Source organism: Neomonachus schauinslandi, chromosome 3, assembly GCF_002201575.2.
Source record: "Neomonachus schauinslandi chromosome 3, ASM220157v2, whole genome shotgun sequence".
In the NCBI taxonomy this organism is placed as follows: Eukaryota; Metazoa; Chordata; class Mammalia; order Carnivora; family Phocidae; genus Neomonachus; species Neomonachus schauinslandi.
In genome coordinates, this window is record NC_058405.1 from 177,688,469 (window position 1) to 177,711,795 (window position 23,327).

At 44.5% G+C, this 23,327-nt stretch overlaps 1 protein-coding gene across 1 annotated transcript in view; it reads left to right on the forward strand.

Annotated features, from left to right (window-relative positions):
- Positions 1–23,327, forward strand: part of SGPP2 (sphingosine-1-phosphate phosphatase 2) — a 110,927-nt gene that overhangs the window by 73,815 nt on the left and 13,785 nt on the right. Inside the window, exons 3-4 of the mRNA XM_021703291.2 lie at positions 3,847–4,026; positions 6,567–6,656. Of these exons, the coding sequence (XP_021558966.1) occupies positions 3,847–4,026; positions 6,567–6,656 (270 nt within the window). The remainder of the gene's footprint in view (positions 1–3,846; positions 4,027–6,566; positions 6,657–23,327) is intronic.

Here is a 23,327-nt window from a genome sequence, read left to right on the forward strand (position 1 = left end):
ATCAGAGACTTAGGCTCTCCGTTCAGAGGATTACAGATAGGTGTTCATCTACAAGAATGTCTGGCGGAGCCCTCCAGAGTCATGTTAGAGACAAAAAACGATGTTGGAGAATGGCACCATCTTGTGTGTGATTGGCACACCGCAACCCCGGCCTCCTCCCCTCTTCATGCCGGCAGGACCTACCACCATCGAGCTAACTGAGAGTGTCTCCCGGGAAACCATACGTCCCTTGTGAGGACCAGTGGTTTAGCTCTTCTGAACTTAAACATTTCCAAGTACACGATCACCTCTGGGTTCCTAGTCCATCGATTTCTGTGGGGTTTTTTCTCTCTTATTTAAATAATTTCTACTTGCCATTCTTCCAACACTTATAAACCTATCCAACATTCTTCCAGCTTAAAAAAAATTTTTTTTTTTAATCTGTCTGCTGCCCCACTTTTGCTGACCTTGATCCTACCTTTCTCTCTCACCTGGATTTTGCAATATTCTCTTACCTGGTCTCCTTCCCTCTAGTCTTGATGTCTTTGCTCCTACTCTGCCCAGGACACCGGAGGACAGATCAGGTCTGGCTACACCTCTTCCCCAAACCTCCAAGTGGACTGAAGATCTAGATGCCCTTCTACACAGTATCTCACGGCCAGGCCCACCGCACACACCTCCTCATCCTTGAGAAAACTTTTGAAATGTTGACATGTTCAAACCTAGTGCTCAATGGGATGGTATTAGGAGATGGAGCCTTTGGGAGGTGCTTTGGCCATGAGGGTGGAGCCCTCATGAATAGGATTAGTGCCCCTTGTAAAAGGGACCCCAGAGAGCTCCCTCACTCCTTCTGCCAGGCGAGGACCGAGCAGGAAGATGGCTGTCTGTGAACCAGGAAGCAGGTCCCCACCAGACCCCAAATCTGCTGGCACCTTGATCTTGGACTTTCCATCCTCCAGAATGTAAGAAGTAAATTCCCATTGTTTATAAGCCACCAGTCTATGTTTGGTTGTTAATGGCAACCCAAGCTAAGACAGCCACTTTTTGAGATGTGATTGACATACAGTAAATTGCATGTCTTTAACAGCTTTATTGAGGTATAATGCACATACCATACAATTCACCCATTGAAAGTGTCCAATTCCACAATTCTTAGTGTGTTCACAAACTTTACACATATTTAAAATGTATGAGTTGGAATATTTTGGCATATGTACATATCCCTGAAATCATCACAGTTGTTAAGATAGATATCCATCACCCCTAAAAGCATCTTCCTGCCCATTTGTGATTTCTTCCTCACCCCACCCCCTTCCGGGCAACCATCGGTCTGCTTTCTGTACTATAAAGTTAAGCCACTTTCAAGAATTTTATAAAAACAGAACTATATAGTATGTACTTCTTTTTTCTTTGTTTTTGTTCTGGCTTCTTCATTGTGTCCCTGCACATATACATATCCAGAAAATTTGTTGGATAATTTTTTTCAAAGCATATTTGAAACAGATCTTCTGTTTATGCCACAGTTTTCTCCATTCATGGACTTGAAACCTAACCCAGGGCTCGGCACATCATCGCTTCGCTGTAGTGAAAGCAAAGGCAGAGACTCCCCAACCCACGAGTGGTACTCCTTTCTTAGGACTTGAAAAATATAACCCAATCTGTTTAAAGAGAGCTGTCACTACGGTAACTGTTACTTGAAATCTATTGATCAGATACAATGTGATGCTGTGGTAATATTGTTGAAAGAAAATGAACAATTGTCCAAATTCTTAAGAACATCCTTCCAACATGGAAGGCAGAATAGAAATGAAGTCAGAGGGATTTGTCAACTTCAAGGAAATCTAAAAATTTGTCTGAAGACCTCCCGGGCTGTCTTCACCTAATGATATTAAGGGTCCCTGTCTGAGGATTTCAAGAATTTCTGAACAAACTAGAGTTATTACGCCAGCCGTGTTTTATTTTTGCTGGTGAGTGGGGAAGGGACAGTGTTGAGAAATCCATCTCAAGAAGCTTTTGCGACATTCCTGGTAGTCAGTGATGGCTGTGAGTTTTCCAGCTGCACACATAATTGTCAGTCTGATGTGGTTTTTACAGGTTCACAGGAGGGAGGCAGAAACATGAAAGAGTGCGTTGGTTTCCAGGACAGTAGTTCCTGGTAATAAGCGGATGGTAAAGAGGTTGAATTTCAAAGTCCGATTAGAAATCATGGCTATGGAATTCAGTGATTGTCACTGAAAATCCTGTGGATTTGGCCTGCTGTGCACAGACCGTAGCTCTTGGTTTGTTAACCCAGAGCAAAATGGCAGCGGAGCAGAAAACATAAGCCGCGCCTTCTGGGGGATGTGCGTACGCTAGAATAATGCTCTGAAATAAACGAGTTAAAAGAAAGCACCAGAACGTGGAAACCCTGAAGCACTCTGGCTGACTAATGAACGTTATTTTGGAATAGTCCTTCATCAGGGGTTTTGTTCTAAAGCAAGGTAACTCCATCTATCACAAGTAAATAAAGCCCCCGTAAAATCAATAGGGTTAGGTTTATGATTAAAGCCCATGACAAACGAACCTGTGCAAGAATAGAGTGTCAAACGGGGCTCCTCAGACTCTCGTGTGCACACGAACCACCTGGGAGTCTTGTGACAATGGGGTTCTAACTCCGTCCGTCCAGGAGGCCGGGGCCTGAGATTCTGCCTTTGAAACCAGCGCCCAGGTGGTGCGCCCGCCGCCCACCCTCAGACCCCACTTTGAGCTGCAAATGCAGACTTGGGGGAATGGGTTGCTCTTCCCTCTTTATCACTGATCCTGAAGTTGTCCTGCAAAGTCCCCTGACAAAATGAGTCTGTGGTTAATAGTCCTGTTCATCTCTGAAGGATACAGAAGCCAAATTCTGATTTCTATCTTGTGTTCTAAAAAAAAGAAGGGGGGGGGGCAGTTTTTTCGTTCATGCCATCATGAAAAATCATTTGAAAAAACTGTAGATTGAGTTGTCTTTATTTTAGGGTTGAAAATACTCATGCCATTTATTTTACTGATACCATTTACTCCTGATGACTGGAAGAAATTAAATTTTATCCAGTATGTTACCTACATGCGTCAGGAATAACAGTGGCATTCAAAACTTTTTTAAGCAGAACTTCTGTAAGAACAGGCACTTTTCTGGTTAAAACTTGAAAACGAAGACTCTGATTTGAGAACTGTCCTGGGTTTTGAGGTATTACCATGGTAGGCGTCAGCTACAGATTTTGAAGCAAAACTCCCTGGTTTCGAATCTGGTCCTCCACTTACTATATACAGTGGTTGTTCCTCCATAAAATGGATCTGCATTCTCTGGTGTTACTGGATTAAGTGAATGAATATTTGTAAAGCTCTTAGAACAGTACCTGGCATGCATACGAAGTAAGAAATGCTTGTTAAGTATATCACTAAAATTTAGATATGTGTTAATGTCAGGGCACCTGGGTGGTGCAGTCGGTTAAGCGTCTGACTCTTGGTCTTACCTGGGGTCGTGATCTCAGGGTCGTGGGATCGAGCTCCACCTCGGGCTCCACGCTCAGCTCGGAGTCTGCTCAAGATTCTCTCCCTCGGCCCTACCACCCCGCCCCCCCCAACATCTGCACTCTCTCTCTCTCTAAAATAAATCTCAAAAAAAAAGAAAAAAAGATGTGTTAATGTCATGTCTTACTGGCCCAGTGGTCTTCTGGAATTCAAAAGGTCTGACTAAAATAGCATCCTACAAGACTTTCCCAGCTAGTAGCTGGGTCAGAGAGGATGGTGATTTCAGCCAACAGACTGGGAACCCCAAAATAAATTCACACCATCTAGGGGTTTTACTTGTTTGGTCGGACTCACCTCAGTCCTTTGGTTTTGCAGTTGGTGATGTATATTGGCCAGGTGGCCAAGGACATCTTGAAGTGGCCTCGTCCTCTCTCCCCTCCTGTGGTAAAGCTGGAGAAAAGGGTGATTGATGAGTACGGAATGCCGTCCACCCACGCCATGGCAGCCACAGTCATATCCTTCACCCTCCTCATCTCTACCATGGACAGATACCAGGTGAGGCCTGACTCCTCTTCCTCCCACGTAACCTCATCCACGCAGTGAGGCAGCAAAGAGAGGTTTTGCTTCAGAATTTTCCTTTTTGAGGGACTTTGAGGTTTATGAAATGAAGACTACGGGGGATCGAAATGTATTGAGTCGTCAGTGACAATTTCTTCATAGAGAAAGTGACATATGGCTTAGCGTCCAAATGAGGCCGTGCCTCATAGTAAAAGTGATATCCCCAGGAACAATACCCCCACCACGAGACAACATGGACTGCCCCAGGAACCAGGGTGTGGAGTCTCCCCAGCAGAGCATCGTCACCCTGAGCTGCCTGACTAGACCGCACATTATCGATTCTCTCATCTTCTTGTTTGCAGCAGATGGGAGGAGCTTAGGATCCTCATCATTGGTCCTCCAGGACTGAGATGATTCCCCCAGATAACTCCTCCTGCTAGACTCCCCAGGGCCCGGGCAGGAAAGAGTCTGGGCCCCACGTTGGCTCCCAAGGAGGCCTCTGCCCCTGGTTGGGGCTCAACCACTAGAAATAATGGCTCCATGTTTTCTAGAGTACTCTAAGGGACAGCAGGTTGATAAATGTTGCAAATAGAAGAATGTCACTTAATTAATAATCTGCTTAGATGCCAGTTACAGTCAGACCTTTTACAAGTTACACTAATACTGCAGTGAAGTTTTTTTTGCCTGAGAAGTTTTGCTCCAAGTTTGTGTTTCATTTAATAAATTGTACCTTTTACTCTCCGGACAATTCAGATTTCATTAAACTTAACCGTCTTGTATGTAAAAGACAGTACTGTTTCGCTTTGTCCCTTCACCCTCAAAACACGGGAGCACATTCTGTGCTCCAGGTTGTGCAGAACTAGGGGAGTCCGCCTGATGTGGCTGGACAAGGACAAGATTAGTGTTGGGTCCTGGCTCTACCTCTATGGTCTTCTGCCTGGTCACCTGGGGGTCAGACCTCAGTTTCCTGGATGGGAAAGGGATGGGTCTAAGGAGTATGTCCAACTAGGTATAGTATAATCTATCGTAACTTCCTTACGTGTCATGCCAAGATCAGAAATTTCTGAGATCTCCAGTACTGTATGAGTTCACTTAATGCAGACTTAGGAGCTATGTCGTACGCAGGGCATCTGCCCCAGAAGGACACGGGCGGCCCAAGGCCAGCCCCCATCGGCTGCTCTCAGCATCCAGAGAGGCACTGTGCAGGAAAAAAGCCCCAAGTAGCAGCTGACTGCAAGAACACAGCAACAACCACTGTTTATAGACTCATTTCAAGGTCTCCTGGTCCTTCTCAAAAAACTCTTTTCAGCTCATATGATGCAGCAGTTTTCAGCCTGAGCTGTTACTCAATTTTTAATGATAAATATATTTAGCTATTTGGGTTATTTGCTGTAAACAGTTCTAAATATGGCTTATTTATATGACTGTGTGTGCAGGCTAATGCCCAGACTCTAATTTCTGAAAGCATTAACTCATTCATTTTTAACACTTTTTCCTAAATTAAAATCCAAGATGCGGTTAATGATAAATGTTAAGAAAAGACCTACGACCATGTATAATTGTACTCCCATCTTGCATCAGAAAGAACATGCTGGTCTTGGATTCAGAAGAGGGGGCTTCTGGTTCTGACTCTTACCCTTTACGGACTGTGTGACCTTGGGCAGGTCGTTTGGCCTCTGTGGGGCCAGCTCCTGTTGTGAGGATCAAATGGGATGATGGATGGGAAAGCGTCTGTGTGCTAAAGTTTAATAGCGACGTAACTGATTATCTAGGTTAAGGGTTTCCTCAGCTGTGGAATGGAGCTAATGACAGAACCCACTTCATAGGGTTGTGTCAAGATGCGAGGAGGGGGTGACTCTAAAGTGCTTCACACAATGTAGACAGCTCTCTGTCGTCTTTATTCTTTTCACCATGGGACACCACAGGTGTTAGTGCTTAAAGCACATGGATTATGTCTCTACGTCTTCATTTATAAGCAGAATACCCCTATGCTCCTTACAGGACTCAGCAGTAGCCAGATTCCTCTGGTTGCTGTAGTTACCACCAGCAAATGTTGAGATGTAGTAAAGTCTGGATTTTTGCCTCAACATCTGTACGTAAAGGTGCCCGTTCTTAGCCTGGCTGGGCTTCCTTAGGAAGCCAGTGGTTGCCAAGCTTTACCACCCAGTGCTCAAAGAGGAAGTCGTCAGTTGCGCTTCCGGGTGATGGGGCTATCCATCTACCTTGCCCCTCCATACTCTACACTGCATACATGTTGGGCTAAGAATAGGTCGAAATAAAGAATGATTTACTTCACGAAAACTATCCGCACCATGTCTGTGGTCATGAGGCCTTAAGCCGAGTTCCAACGATGTTGTAGGCATCTTCCCCTTCTTTTTGCTCTTTTTCCCACTTTTCAAGTGGTTTGAGACCATCAGACTGCCGCTCTGGGGAAACTGAGGTCGAGGCTAGCAGTCGTTGGGTGGGAACCCTTTCCTCCCACTGTGTCAAAGTGTGAGCATGATCTCATTGCCTTGTTTTCTCTTCTCCCCACACAGTATCCCTTTGCTTTGGGACTGCTGATGGCTGTGGTGTTTTCCACCTTGGTGTGTCTCAGCAGACTCTACACCGGGATGCACACGGTGCTGGTAAGTCCTGCAGTCAGGTCTTCAGGTGACTGTCCCAATAACGCTGCGGCCGACATATCAGTGTGTTCTTCACACTGTATTACGTCTACAGCTGTTTGCATGTGTAATTATATTTCCCATCAGGCCCATGAGGCAAGTAATTATTATTTTGTGGCCCCTGCATAATAATAATAATAATAATAATAATGAATCATTAAGATAATATCAAGGAGGCTCAGCTGGGCTAGACCCTCATGACTTGGAAGATTGGCTAGAATGGCAACAGAGGCTCAGTCATTTAGGTTCATGTTGGTTTACTGATGATGCAGAAGCAGTGCAGGGAAAACACCCAGGGTCAAGGAGGCGAGCGGGTGGATAGGGTTCTCCACTTAGGCCCTCACACAGGCCTGGATTTTTAAGGATCTCAGCTGCCCTTTTAGAGAAAGGGTCCCACTGGGTCAAAAGAGCCCAGAATCATGGGTTCGCTTCCTTCTGTACTGTTCTGGGCTGGGGGCCGTGGTGGGCACAGAGAGACCCGCCTGCATTTAAAGGTTCGGCTACCCTTTTACCATATTCAGAATTTCCAGGGCTGCTATGGTTAGCACAGTTAAAATCACCTCAGAGCTCTATTTCCTGGTGTATTAGCCAGCTGCCTTGAGGTTCCAGAGCACAAGGCTGGCCATGGTTTACCACAGGGCCTACTGATCATCATAACTGGCCTAAGAAAGATGTCTCTAGGGCGCCTGGGTGGCTCAGTTGGTTAAGCGACTGCCTTCGGCTCAGGGATCCTGGAGTCCCGGGATCGAGTCCCGCATCGGGCTCCCTGCTCGGCGAGGAGCCTGCTTCTCCCTCTAACCCTCCCCCCTCTCATGTAGTCTCTCGCTCTCTCAAATAAATAAATAAATCTTTAAAAAAAGAAAAGAAAGGGGCGCCTGGGTGGCTCAGTTGGTTAAGCGACTGCCTTCGGCTCAGGTCATGATCCTGGAGTCCCTGGATCGAGTCCCGCATCGGGCTCCCTGCTCGGCGGGGAGTCTGCTTCTCCCTCTGACCCTCCTCCCTCTCATGCTCTCTGTATCTCATTCTCTCTGTCTCAAATAAATAAATAAAATCTTTAAAAAAAAAAAAAAAAAGAAAAGAAAGATGTCTCTAAAAAGGAATGGGCCCTTGCTATTTGTGGTACTCTCCATATGAAGCTCAAAAACTGTTAGCAAAAGACCTCTGAGGGAAAGGCCGCCCTCTTGTTTCTCCTCCCGGTACCTGGTGTTGGCAGTTGCAAGAAGGGTGGCGCGGAGGGTTGGGAAGGGCAGAAGCAGCAGAGGTGAACGGGTAACGAGAGAGCTTGTCAGAATGAGCAGAGGCAAAGGCCTGGGAGGAAGTAAGCCCAGAGAAAACAAGCTTATGGCTACACGAGACTCAGAGAGAGACATCTTGCTTCCCTCATGAAAATGCACACCCTAACTCAAAGAAAAGCAAGGGGGAGCCAAGAGCCAATGGAATCAGGACTGGGCCTCAGTGAGGGAAGTAAGGCACAAAATGGCGTGCCAGACAGCCCCGCAACCAAGGTAAATGATTTTAATGTAGTACTTAAATCAGAATGAATGTGAAAAGTTTTCATGTTAAACCAAACATCCGGGGCGCCTGGGTGGTTCAGTCGGTTAAGCATCTGCCTTCAGCTCAGGTCATGACCAGGGTCCTGGGATCGGGCCCCACATCGGGCTCCCTGCTCAGCGGGGAGCCTGCTTCTCCCTCTCCCTCTGCTGCTCCCCTTGCTTGTGCTCTCTCTCTTTCTCTCTGTCAAATAAATACATAAAATCTTTAAAAAAAAATCCACATTTCAAATGAAGTCCAGCTCTGCCCCTGAATTTGCCCGCTGCTGCTTCTCTTGCCCCATCCTCACCCCGGCCTGACCAGATCTGGAAGATTCTGCAGGAGCAGTTAGGGGCCTGGCTCCTCTCCCTCCCAAGATGCGTCCTTGCTGTCCCCGTCCCGTCACCCGGTGCATCTGGCTTCTGAGCCCACAGGGGAATGGAGAGGAGAGCATTCTCAATTTGCCACACTACTGCTTCACATTAGAAAGAGGTTCTCTCCAAATACGTCCACAGACTTAAAAATGGAACCAGGCAGAAGTCTCGTGGGTGTTTTGGCATTTCTTTTATCTGGGGCTACTTTTTAAAATTTCCATAGGCTGTCATAAAAAAAAAAAGATCGTGAGAATTCAGGTCAACATGAAAAGCAGTGTAAACACGAGGACGTGGGGCTGCAGACGTGAGTAGAGAGCACAGAAAACCCACCTCAAGAAAAACACAGCTTCGTGTCTGGCTTTTCTTTTTCAAGTGGGTTATGGGGATAAGGAAGCAGGTATTTGTGGGGAAGATTACTTAAGCCTCTCATTCAGCTGCAGGGAATGGGCACAGCAGCTCCTTTCAGAGCATCTGTCCCAGAAGAAACTGGAGCGAAGCTGTAGCAACTTCCACCCCTACCCTGTGCCCCCATCCCCCCCCCCCCCAGGGCTCCTTCCATAAATGCAATTTTGTTTTATAAAGGTCTGAGACCCTGACTCAGGCCCAGGCCCGAGTGGAGCCAGACGCACGGCCCAGGGTTCGATGGCACATAATTTCTAGTAACTGAAGGGGGCAGTTGGTTTTAACAGTAAGATCCAGTTAAATAATGGATTGGAAGTCTTCTTCCTTCAACAGCAGCTCAGTAGTTTGCTGCAGGGTGCCAGGCTGGGAGCTCGATCATTGAGATATGGAAGTAAAAAAAAACCTACCTCACCCTTCTGGGTCTCTGAGTGTTGATGGTGACAGAGGTATGAGCTGCTGATAATTAGCCTGGAGCAGCTTGATCAGGCCGACTAAGGGGGCATGCCTCTCCCCCAGACCCCTTGCGGTTGCCAGGGACTGCCATGAGCTAATGGTTCTCAACCCTGACTGTGTATTCTCATCCCATGGAAAGCTTTGTAAAAATATCCCTGGGGGTATTTGGACACCCACATTCATACCAGCGGCATTATTCGCAATAGCTGAAGAGTGGAAATCACACACGCATGCACACACACACACACACATCCTAAGCATTGGTATTTGTTCAAAGATCCTCTGTAGATTTCTATGTGCAGCCAGGGTTGAGAGCCTGATTAGACGAATTATCCTTTAGAACTGGCCACGAACCTGTGCCTGAACCAAACTGGAGCAGGAAGGTGGCAGGCAGGTGAAGATGGATGCTGTGTAGACACCCACCACGTCCATAGCATGAATTCTCTAATGGCGCACAGCAAGGACACAAACAGCTCGTATGTCATTCAGGGGGCTGCCTGCTTCATGCAAATGGTTCTCTGCCCACGAAGCAGAAGCAATTCAAGAAGAACAGAAATTTACTTATCTCACCCCTTGAGAAATCACTCCATGTCAGAGGTGAGTGGTTTGCTTGTCAAGGTCAAGGCTTTGAGGACAGGCCCCGAGCTGACTCCTGGGCAGGCCTCAGTGAAGCCTGAGGAGGCAGAGAACCCACACGTGGGGTCCCTGTCCTGCCAAACCAGCTCTGGCTGCACCTCAGAGAAGGGTGTCTTCATCCACCAAGATGCCTCAGCAAGAAAAGTTGGGCCCCACCCTAGCTCCTCCCTTCCCATAGTCCTCAGCCAGGCAGTCACCAAGCTGAATTAGTTCTGACTCTTAAAAATTTCTTAGAGCGGCTCTCACACCACCGCCAGGATATTAGGAGTGTCTCCATCTCCTGCTGGATGTGAAGGATGACCCAGGTAGACCCAACTGTGAGTGGCAGCCATCTGGGGATTCCAGGGGAACTGACCTTTGAGAGCAGTCAGTCCCGTTCATGGCAAAACACGGAAATAAAACATGGCGGCCCTGATGACATCCTTGAGGGGCTGATCCACCACGCCTGGGGCCACACTGCCTCTAGGCTTGTTGTTCAAGGTAAAAAGTTCATTATTGCTCAACTGATTTTTATTGAAGTCTTACATTTCCCATAGTGAAAAGTGTCCTCACCAATGATTTACAGAAACAATTTTTTGTGTATAATTTCATGTTCTCTTGGTTTGAAGAGGAAACCAATTGCAGTCAGCTGAAGGGGAGTGGTGGGGAAGGAAGAAAGACAGGGTAGAATGTCTTGGAAGGCCTGGGGCAGCTCATGGAACTCAGTATGGATGGGGCTGAGCAACAAAACCTCTGAAAGACCCAGAACCACAGTGTCTCCGAGAATGCCTTCCTGTCCCTCTGGAGAACTACTGTTTGAAGAACCCCACAACCTCTCTCTCAGATCAAAACCTTAATTTCCAGAGGTGAAACCTTGATTGCCCTGTGTGCCACCCTTGGACCAGTGAGGCTCAGGAAGAGGAGCAGGTCCCAGAGCAGAAACAAGACCCCAGGAGTCACCCCTGTGGGCTACAAAGGCAGTGCCCCGAGAACAAGGAGTAGAAAGACAACCCAGAATTCCCAAACCTAAGAAGTTACCGTCTGCACAGGTCAGGACTCCTAGAGTGCAAATAACAGACACCAACTCAAACTCACTTAAGCTTAAAGGAAAATGTATTGGTTTTTATAGCCACGCTGTAGGAAGGGCAGAGGGCAGGTCGCCATTGGGAGAACGGGACTTGCAGTCTAGATCTTTGCTGGAAGTCTCCCCACTCATCCTTAAGCTTCTCTGTACATCTCTTCACATGGTGGATCCGTGCTCTTGGGCTGCCTTCTCTCTGAGCTAGATCCAAGGAGCTCTGGGCTTAAATTCTGTTTTGTTCCTGAAAGGATTGTAGTAGAGAGAATTTCAGGAAAGTGTCTAATGGCCTGACCTGGACAGTGAGCCCATTGCTGCACCAAACGCTCTGGGAGGGTGCCGAGGACGGCGATTGGTCCTGCGGGGTGGGAGCCAGCCTGGGTGAGCAGGGGCCGTGATGGGCAGTGATGGTTAGGGTTGGGATTAGGGTTGGCCTGTGGGAGGAGCTGTTCTCCAAAATGAAATGGGTCTGTTGTCAGAAGAAAAGGGGAGACAAAGCCCTAGTGATATCCTTTCTACATTGACATTATTTCGTTTTCTTGCTCTTCCAAGGACTCAGAAACTGGGCATTATGCTTGTTTATGTGGGGAAAGGAGGATTAGAGCCAATCAAGAAGGTTTCATGCTCAGTTTTTGGTGCCTGAGATTAATCAACTTGTACAGAATTGATTTTAAGTCTTTTGACTGATAAGGCAATTATCCCCAATATGTTAACGGTAAAATTAGCCGGAATTGTTGTTGCTAGATTAGTGAATGGTTGTCCCATTATTTTGAATTTGAATTAGCTGAAATGCCGTTCTATTTTATTGTCCCTAAATTGTTTGATCTGTGGATAATTATATAGATATTGGGTTTTATTTGCTTACTCATTTATTTTTGTCCCCTAACTATTGCTTTAGTTTTGATTGCAGTTGGAGAACATTGAAAAGGCTTCTCAAATATTAAATTATCTGCAGCCCATACAAAACTCTGTTCTGGCTTTGGACTAGAGCAGTCTTGGCGTGTTTTCTTTTTTTTCCAAGTTCTTTGAAACTACTTTAAAAAAAAAAACCTTACTTCAAACTCCCCTTCTTAATATGGAAAAAAAGCTAATTGTAATATGAATTCTACCCAACCAAGCCTTACTTTCTGTTATAGGGTAAGTTAGTTACTGAGATAAAAAGGGAATTTGGTTGTGTTTCTGAGCACTCCGTTATTATGCACATTGGTTTTTCTTTACCTTGGAGAGACATATTTTTATTCTTTTATTAAAATAGAGAATTATTTCTGGTTTCATAGGTAATAAGGACTCATGGTAGAACATTCATCCTCTGTTGTTTTAAAAGTTGTTGTTGTTGTGTTTTTTTAAGATGAAATAAATCATTATTTGTTAACCACCATAGGAGAAGTGCCGACAGCCGTTTGTTAGGATGATATAAAGGGAAACTGAAGATGTTATATGCTTCTATATTAATCAAACTGAAGTTAGGGCATTTCCAGCAAGAGTTGCTTGTGGTATGTATTCCTAACAATAAAAGTAGGTAAATTAATTTTTCATCTGCTTTCTCTACACTGTCCAAAAAGCCACAGTTGGGGCTCAGTTTTCTGTCTGTCCTGCAAGTGGGAGGTGAGCAGGCTAGCCCGAAGTGCTCCGAATCCAGGAGTGGAGCCAGACTGAGCCCTGAGCCTTGAATGCAGCCCGCCGAAGATTGGCAAAGACAGAAGGTGGTCCACGCACTAGAATCGTGCAGAGGCCAGAGGTCCCTCGTGGGCAGTGAGCCAAAATGTAAAGGGCCGCAGCAGGCAGGCACAGACTAGTATGGGGCCAGTTGGTCTCAGACCAGAAGCCTCGTCCATCCTTCCTGCTGCAGTAGAAACTGGTTGGCCTCAGAAGCTGTTCCAGTGTTGTAGGTTGTCAGACCTGAGGGCGTGTGACAATTAACTGACAATTAGCCCGACTCTCCAAGGCTAATGGCTGGGCAGCCAAGCCAAGTGGATGAGGCCAGCAGCTGTGAGATGGTCCATTGAGGTGGAGTCAGCCAGGCACGGTGGCCATGGGGAAAACAGGTCAGTGACAACCTCCCAGAAGTGTCCTTAAATCCCGGATTGCTGAAAAGGGAGCTTGGATAAATGCTTAAAGTCTAGATTGTGTTGAGAACGCCTTCACTTTTGCCAAATAAATAAAAACAACCACATCCAGGGATGGAGCACAGCATTGAGATCTAGCCCCACGGGGTTATACTTGTGTTTTAGGTGAGTTCCAGTTACTCGTAATGTAAGAGCAAGAGATTGGATTAAACCTTCCACAGAAGCCCAGTCTCCACCTGTTTCTTTTATTAGGTACTTGCCTTTGGGATGATATAGTGTGCTACAGTTTCATTGAAGGGTGAAGTGTTTCTATAAGCTTATAATCGTATGCCTCTCTTAACAGAAAATGCGCTGTCTTCAAAATCTGTGTGATCAACTTTTGTAAAATGAATCAGACCTTCCCATTTATTTACATGATTTTTTTAAAGATTTCATTTATTTATTTGAGAGAGAGAGAGAGTGCATAAGCAGGCAGAGGGAGAGGGAGAAGGAGAGGGAGAAGCAGACTCCTGCTAAGCAGGGAGCCTGATGCGGGGCTCGATCCCAGGACCCTGAGATCATGACCTGAGCCGAAGGCAGACGCTTAACTGAAGGAGCCACTATTTCAAGGTAAAGAAATAGGTGCCCCTCTATACAGGATTTTTTAAAGAGATTCTTTGGCCCCTTGGGAAAATATATATACAGATTTCTCCCATAATGCTCACTTCTGCTATGACATTCCAGAAAATATTGGCATGCACTTGCCAGTGCACTTTATTGTTGTTGCAACTTTCTACATCATTACTGGTTTGTCCTACCAGTGGGCCAAAGGGAAGAAGAGGTGGAATGATCTGCTATGATCCTCAACTAACCACTGAAACCTGAGAATGGAGCCTATTTTTAAATCAAATTCAGTCATAAGAAAAAAAAATTTAGTTCAATAAATTATTCACCTTCAGATGACAGATGTAGAAAGGAAGAATCCTACACATTTAATATCAGTAGGTCAGAGCTGCAGAGGCAGAAGCAAATCCAGTGTGCTCAAGGTGAGGTGACTTGGACTCAGGCAGGAAGCCTCTTCTACTCGTCACGCTACCTCAAAAACTGGAAAAATTAGAAAGAAAACATTAATGAATATTTATGGAGGCTTAAAATAGAAAAAGGCATGATGTGAAATGTAAGAATCCACAAAGAAAAGTTAGAAGAGCTGACTACATACCTTTTTTCACTTCTGTTTATAAAAAAAATCAAAAGTCATCATTAAGGGACGCCTGGGTGGCTCAGTCAGTTAAGCATCTGCCTTTGGCTCAAGTCGTGATCCCAGAGTCCTAGGATCGAGTCCCGCATCGGGATCCTAAGGAGCCTGCTTCTCCCTCTGTCTGCCACTCCCCCTGCTTGTGCTCTCTCTCTGACAAATAAATAAATAAAATCTTTTTTAAAAAGTCATCGTTAAAAACATAAATGTAATAAATGATAGACAATTATTATAAGGAATCAAGAGCAGGCAATAACAAGAACAGGCAATTCCCAAAAGAAAAAAATTAAAATGTCCAGTAAGCATAAGGAATCAATCTTACCTGTATTTACAGGGATGTAATAGAAGTCATGAAGGACAGGTAAAAGTGAGATGCCGTTTTAAAATTTTTGCTTGTGACAGTGGTGAAAAATAAAATCAATCATTGATAAGGAGTTGAGTAAAGGGATATTCTCATAAGGGGACCTTTTGATGTAATATGTATCAAAAACAGTAAAATGTGTGATGCATGCCTTTTCCAAGTATTTATCCTAAAGAATCATTGAACATATTGGTTGTATGTTCTTTAAAAATAGTGCAGCATTGGGCACCTGGGTGGCTCAGTCAGTTAAGCGTCTGCCATAGGGCTCAGGTCATGATCTCAGGGATCGAGCCCCGCATCGGGCTCCCTGCTCAGTGGGGAGTCTGCTTCTCCCTCTCCCCCGCCCCCACCCATGCTCTCTCTTGCTATCTCTCTCTCCCTCTCAAATAAATAAAATCTTTTTTAAAAAATTTAATAAAAATAAAGATAGTGCAGCATGAACAATAACTTAAATGTGCAACAATAAGGGATTGCCCAATTAAACTATCCATCAAGACCTGGAACAACATTCAGTTATTTAACATTATGTAATTAAGTATTTATTGATAAAGCAGTTATTCATAATCTCTAAACTCTGGAAACAACCCAGATAGATACCCTTCAGCCGGTGAATGGATAAGCAAACCTCCACAGGATGGATTACACTCCGCAGTAATGTGGAGCAAACTCTTAGCGGTTGCTTCTCATGTGCATTATGCTCACTGAGAGAAGCCAGACTCAAAAGGCTGTGTATTGTATGATTAATTTCTATGACATCTGGAAAAGGCAAAACTATAGTGAGGGACAAAAGATCAGTGGTTGCCAGGAGTTGGGGATGTGGGAGGGCTTGTCTGGAAAGGAGAGGCATGAAGGAGTCTGGCGGACGACGCCATTGTTCCGTGTCCCAAAGCTTGTGGTGGTTCTCTCAACCTGGGCGTGTGTCAGAACTCAGAACCGTGAACTGAAAGAGGTGAATTTTAGTAGATGTAAATTTAAAGATTTAATTATGCTCCGAAATATGAGAGAAAGGCAGACTAGGGGGAGAGAGGGAGAGAAATATAACTCGTAGAGGAATAAAAGCTGAAGAGACTCCAATTTTTTAAAGAAGTTCTAGAACTCGGAAATCTGTTAAAATGTATCAGGTGAAAAAAGCAGGGTACTCCCCTCTGTTGCATTTTGCACAAAGTTCCATGGAACAGTTGTCTCATGAGATTCTCTGGTAAGAATAAAAAAAATCCTGGAAGCAGTTTGTGCCAGGCCTTCTGCTCCTCCTGACCCCGATACACAAGAGTCTCCCGAGGTTCTTAAACATTTAAAGTAAAACCAGTGTAACGTGGCTCACCCACCCAAGGCTCTATCCCATTTTATACAGTGAAGGAAATTCTTTTTTTTTTTTTTTAATTTATTTATTTGCCAGAGAGAGAGAGAGAGAGAGCGCACAAGCAGGGGGAGTGGGAGAGGGAGAAGCAGGCTCCCTGCTGAGAAACGAGCCCAACGTGGGACTCCATCCCAGGACCCCGGAATCATGACCTGGGCCGAAGGCAGACACCTCATCGGCTGAGCCACCCGGGCGCCCCTACCGTGAAGGAAATTCTAAGTGCTTACTTTAAAATGCATTATAGGTGTGCCTCTGGCCAGCTCTCAATTACTGCTGAGAAAATTTCTGATCTCAAATTGATTTATGATTTATTTTTGCCACTTTGTAGGTTTCTGGACTGCCTCCGTCCTGACATCTATTGATGGGCGCTTAGTAAATGCCAATTAAACAATAGAATTTTATTAAAAACAAAAACACAACCTAGGACTCTAGATTGGAGGGAAAAAATAGAATCAACTCTAGGTATTTTAGCAAAGGGAATTGAAACACGGGGAATGCGGTCCTCACAGACTGCGGGAAGGGCTTGACAGGCAGAGAGAGCCCATGGCTGCTGCTGGCCGCCAGGAGCCTAAGGGCCAATGCCCCCCACCCTCGTGATCCCCGCCCCTCACACTCACCAACCGCATGAACGGATGCTGGGCTGAGTCCAGCCGCTGTAACCACGGCCACAGATGCCTCTAGAAAGCTAGGAGCCGGTGACAGACACCGGAATCCTTAGACAAGCTGCTGCAATTCACGTTGCTGGGACTTCACCAGGACACAGAGGAAGCAGAGGAAGGCGGCTTCCCCGACTGCGCCTGGATGGGGGGACCTGCCTTCCGGAGGAGCAGCGGGAACGGCGTCTTTAACTTCTCCATGTCCCCAGTTCAGCGGGAGGTGGGAATGGACACAGGGGACCAGCTGACCATTTCCATCAGGCTTTGGGATCCTTGTTCCCATTGTCATCTAGTTTCTTCTAAGCAGACTCTGAAAAACTCTGCTCACGGTAATTTCCAAGAAGTGGGTCTCCCAGGGAAACCTGTTTTGCCAACAGAAAAGGCAAGAGTGTGAATTTCCTGACCTTTCTTTCTTTCTTTTAACTCACCGACAAATATTTCTATTTCAGTAGATGTAAGGACGCTTGAGAGATTTTCATTCAAAGTCTCTTAGGTGACTGTGCATTTGGATGTGTGAAGACCACTTGATTAGCAGTAAGAGCAAACTATGGTTCAGGCATGTGGTGGGTTGTAGTCACCCTTTGACTGTTAGGCTCTTGAGGCTAAGAATCTTACTTTCCTCACCTTCATATTCTCCGAAATTCCCACCAGAGTGCCTGATAGTAAGTGGCACGGTAAAAACTGAGTGGTATGCATAATCATCTGTAATCTGTTCACAAATCGGCATTTTCTCTTTTATTTCTTTGTGCTTTATCGAGTTGGATTTGACAAGATTCATCTGTTAGTCTGCATACTGCATTCACCATAGGAGGAGGCTGGCTCACATCGTCTGATATGTGTTCAACATTATTTCCCTCTGCCTGAAAGAATAAACTCGTGAACAATGGGCTAGAAGTGTCACTGCCAAAGTAAATACCGTGTGAGTTTGGCTGCTCTGTTTCGAGCTTCTCGAACTCCCAGAGTCGAATGTGGCAGGCGTCTTGCTGTGGGAGAAGGGACCGTGGAGTGGGCATCAGCAGCATGAAGCTGAGGCTCCCTGAGGGCCCAGTTCTTAGGACAGAAGGAAGGGTGTCTGAAGACAGGCCACTCAGTACCTCACACGTTTCTTTTAATAAATAGGATGATGATGCAGCCAGGGATGAGGAAGAAGGTTCTGTAGTTCCTAACGGACTTGAGAATTTCATGGAGAACCTGGTGCCTGGATATAGGTGTGTACGTGGTACGTAGAAGAGAGGGAGAGATAAGTAAGCAGCCCCCAGGTAACCACCATCCAGGTCACGGTACATAGAGCATTACCGGTACCTCAGAAGTGCCCCCCACGTCCTCTACACCGCACCCCTTCCAGGTACCCCCTCCCCAGATCTCTGACCCCATCTCTTAGTGGAACTCCTGGTAAATGGAATTATACACTAGGCATTCTTCTGTCTTGGGCTCCTTTCACTTACTATTTTCTTTGTGATATTCACCCATGTTGTTGCATGTAGCTTTAGTTCATTAATGTTCATTGCTGGATAGTATTAGAATGTACGACTATATCACACTTTATCCGTCTTGTCACCGATGGATATTTGGGATTGTTTCCAGCTTGAGGCTATTGTAAATGATGCTATTCTGAACTTCCTTTGACGTGGCTGTTAGTGCGAGTACGTACATTTAGCTATCGAGTATAAATGTAGAAGTAAAATTGCTAGGTCATAAGGTAGGCTCAGCTTTAGGATACACTGTTGTGTCTTCTGAAGAATTATGACGATTTCCACTCCTATCGGTGGTATATGAGATTTCCAGTTCTCCGCATCTCTGCCCTCCCTCCTGATGTCAGCCATTTTCATTGTAGTCGTGTGAGGGGGTGTGTAATAGTAGCTCATTGTGCTTTTATTTTGATTTCTCTGATGAATCATGACAGCCCCTTTTCATATGTTTATTAGCCATTTATGTATCCTCCTTTGTGGGGTGCCTATTTGTCTTTTGACTTTTTTTTTTTTCCCCTGGGTTGCTCATCTGTATTGGTGAGTCACTAGTTGGATATATGTACAGTATTGCAAATTTCTTTTCCCACCCTGTGGCTTGCCTTTTTTTGCTCTATTAGTGGTAATTTTAGGTAAAGAGATGTTCTTAATTTTAACATAGCCCGATGATCAAACTTATGTTTACAACTTTTTGTGTCCTGTTTAAGATACTTTTGCCTATCACACGGTCTTAAAGATATTCTCTTGAGAAGATTTATTATTTTGCTTTTCTTATTTAGATCCGCAGTCTACTTGGAATTGATTTTTGATCCATCTGTGTTCTATAGGAATACCCAATATGCTCAGCGCCATTTGTAAGGATTGTCCTTTCTCCATTTCCTGAAGCATCAATTTTGTCATAAATCAAATGACTGTTGACATTCCCTATGTATATACACTCTACTCTCTTGTGTCGGTTTGTCTTCATGCCAATACCACCTCCTTCTTTACTGTAGCTTTGTAGTAAGTCTTGATGTCAGGTGGTAAAAGTCCTCCAACTTTGGTCAAGTATTGTAACTCTCCTGGTTTTACAAGTATTGTAACTCTCTATGGGCTTGTTAGAAAATCTTTACAGTTCTTTTAGTGGTTACGCAAGAGATTACAACATGCATCCTTGATTTATGAGAGTCAAATGCAAACTAGTACCTTTACCACTCCCTGGGAGGAGTGAGTCATTAAATGAAATTCAATTCTACATATATTTAAAGCCCACAAGAACTTATTTTTATTGTTTTATAGTGAATGTATATTTAGGTTCGTCCATGTATTTATTCTTTCTTTTGTTCTTCATTCCTTCCTACAGTTCTGTTCGTCCATGTGGCATCTCATTCTTTCTGCTTAAATTGTCTATTTAGTGTTTCTTTTAGCATGTTTATGCTGGTAATGAGTTCTCTCAGTTTTTGTTTCTTTTGGAAATGGCTTTGTTTCACTTTGTTTTTTGGAGGATATTTTTGCTAGGTATAGAATTCTTTGTGTCCTTTCCTTCAGTGTCCCTGAACTGGATTCTTGCCATTTCTACTTGCCCACAGTGTGCACTAAATCAGTGTAGCCAGCTTGGTCAGGTAACAGTTTCCAGATCTCATATCTGCCAAGCAAGGATGACTATTTTTAGAGATGTGGATAATCCATCAGATTAGGCTTTTTGGAGGACATTTTGCAGAATATATGGATGTCTGAAGTGTACATTCTTAGTCTTCTGGGCTTCTAGCCCAATTCTAGGAGTTTGCTCCTAAAGCATATAATTTCACAAGTGTAAAAATGAAAATAACAGCGTTTATTTTTTTTTAAAGATTTTATTTATTTATTTGACACAGAGAGACACAGCGAGAGAGGGAACACAAGCAGGGGGAGTGGGAGAGGGAGAAGCAGGCTTCCCATGGAGCAGGGAGCCCGATGCAGGGCTCGATCCCAGGACTCTGGGATCGTGACCTGAGCCGAAGGCAGACGCTTAACGACTGAGCCATGCAGGTACCCCAGCAAACATTTATAAAGTGATCTGCTGGGCACCATTCTAAATGCTTTGCATGCATTAACTACCTCATAAGGCAGCTGACTACCTCATAGCAACTCTACAAGAGAGGTGCCATTGTTATCCCAGGCTTACAGAGGAAGCATAGAGAGGTCAAGTAACCTGACCAGGGTTCTATAGCTGGTAAGAGATTGGACTGAGATTGAAAATCAAGCAGTCTGACTTCAGAATTCATGCTTTTAATTACCATTCTGTACTACCCCTCCAGGATGTTATTAATGCATTTAAAAGCAAACAATGTGAATATACTAAATGTCCATCAATCAGATCTAGTTAAGTATAGTATTTCCATAGAGTGGAATGTTCTATAGCCATTAAAGTAATACAGTTCTGTAATCATGAAAAGATGTGGATGACATATTGTCAATGAAAAAAAGCTTTGGAACTCTATGGAACAGCTCATAGAGTATGGCGCCATTAGTTGTGAAATTATGTGTGTCAGGAGGTGGTTACGGACAGAGGCCTCGGCAATGCACTTGTAATAGTGAGCCTGTCTTGTTTTTGACAAAAACAGTAAAACTATTTTTGTTTAATGGACAGAGACTGCATCTTCCTCTTCCTCTATCCTCCTATATTTCTTGGTATGTAATAGCCAGTTGAAAATAAAAGAACATGATGGCTATTGAATGGATGAATTAATAAATATTTGAGCTCTATTATTATTTACATGAGGATTTCCTACAAGGAAGATTTGAGACTGGACTGTCATGAACAATAGAACAATAACTCCTCTTGGACTGGGTACTTGCATTTCTTAGTATTCCCCTGAAATGTCCTTTTTTTTTTTTTTTTTTTTTAGAAACAACACAATATGGATTTTGGCAATCACACAAATACATGAGTTTCAAAGGGCTTTGAGAATCAATCAAATTGGCAAACCATTGATTAGCAAAATCCCTCATAGTTGCTGTAATCCTACTGCCCAAACCTGATTGAAAAAGGGAAGCAAATTCTCAACAAAATTACTATCCATCCATCCCTTCTCTGTGGTGCTGTTTCAAAATGAGAAGTCCACCACGAAGAGTTGAGTTGGGCTGGACCACAACGCTTGCAGGAAGCAACAGCAGTGTTTCTCCAGCCACAAAGGGCAAAGGAACTGTTTATCCATTGCAGCCATAAAACTGCCTGAGAATTGGTTTTATTACCCAAGTCTGTCCTGCTGCTGATCTGACGGACCCAACTGGGGCACAGCGGACAGATAGAGAGGGGTCGAGGAGCTGCCTTGCATCCTGTCCTCTGAAAATCACTATAAGCTCCAGAATTTAATTTTGATCTCGAAACACCCCTGAGGTCTGTGTTTATATATGTCTGTGGGAATGTTCCTTAAAACATGCTCACTTGGGAAAGGAAGTAAATACTTCATGTATCATATTTTTAATGCACACAAGTCTTCCCGTAAGTGTGGCAATTGACTTGGTTCTTAAAAAAACAAACAAACAAAAAACCTGGAAACCTCCATAAAATTATTTCATGTGCATAGATTGATGGCACAGTTTGCTTTCCACACCATACCCCAAGCTCTACCCGCACTTGTGAAAACAGAGGGTCGCCCATGTACCACAATCTTCTGCCTCATCGTATCCTGGCTCTCGCTTGTAATAAAGTTGCATTGGCTTTGCTGCCTTCTCACTTGGCACACACTTAGTGACAAGGAAGTGAAAATCCTGTAGTTGGGATCGTGCAGCCTCATCATGGACACCGCAGGGCCATATCTGACATCACCAGGACAGTCCGCAAAGCAAGACTGGTATTTTCCCAGTCTCCTAATCTCTAGTTCCTACTGTGACATAAGGGCCGCCGACTATGCCCTCCAGAAGATCTGTGTTTGCACAGGGAGCCAGGACTCGAGGGTTCAAGCCAGCGTTTCCTAAGGTCAGTGGCAAAGGGCTGGGACAGATTTTCTTTTCCTATGAATGTGAGCACCCCTGTTACTAGGCCAACAAAGAATTCTCAGATCTTTCTCTTGTACCTCTTTGTACACAAGAGTTTCTACATCAGCGTATCACCTTAGGACTTTTCAAAAGCTGTACTATCACTTTCAAGTATGGTACTCCTATAATCCAGAAGTTTTAGTCCTTTGTGTGTGTTTCAAAGAAGCCCTCCAGCAGCTATGACCTGCCATATTCACTATGAAAAGCCCACGTCGGCCTCAGGGGTTTAGCAAGGTGAGATTGTCCCCTGACCAGCAGCCTCAGCATCCCCTGGGAGCTGGTTAGAAATGCAGACTCTCAGGCCCCACCCAGACCCACTGAATCAGAATGTGCCTTTTAAGAAGCCTCCTAGCAGATTCTAATGCAAGATACAATTTGAAAAGGCACCGAAACGGCCTACCTACAATATCCCAGTAAATATGGGGACAGTGCCAATTAAATTTCAACCTGCATGGACCTGTTCAATTACATTACATTGAACATGACTTTCTTCTGTTCTCTTGTTGCTCAGAGGCCCCTCTGCCCACCCAGACTGGAGAAACATCGCTTAAATGTTTGACAGTGCCTTTTGTGTTTTCTAGCAGATTGCCCTCCCCTATACTTGTCATTCTAACAGGCTGCTTAGCAGTTGTCAAAAATGATGTTCTAACCTGTCTCAAAGCTTGTTTGATCTCCTATCATAAGCCCGTTGACCTGCCAAGCCTTGTGATTCATTATGGTTAGAGCTGTGCATATTAATGCGAATTATGGGTGGGGGAATTTTGTCTGCTTCGTGAAGATCTCCTGTTTGGACTTGTTAGATTCTGTGAAGCCAAGACAAGCAAGTGATTGTTTCCTAAATCATGCCGCATATGGACTAAAATTTAGAAATATATACCTAAGTATCTATTTAGCTAATATTGATATTGTAAAAAGCATGGAGTAGTATCTTATTATATCATCACATTAAGAAACATAACACCTGCCTTTTTTACTTGTTTAGCAAAGCGGTGCCATTTAAAGAGATATACACAGTAAAACAAGGTTAACAGTGGTGATCGTTTT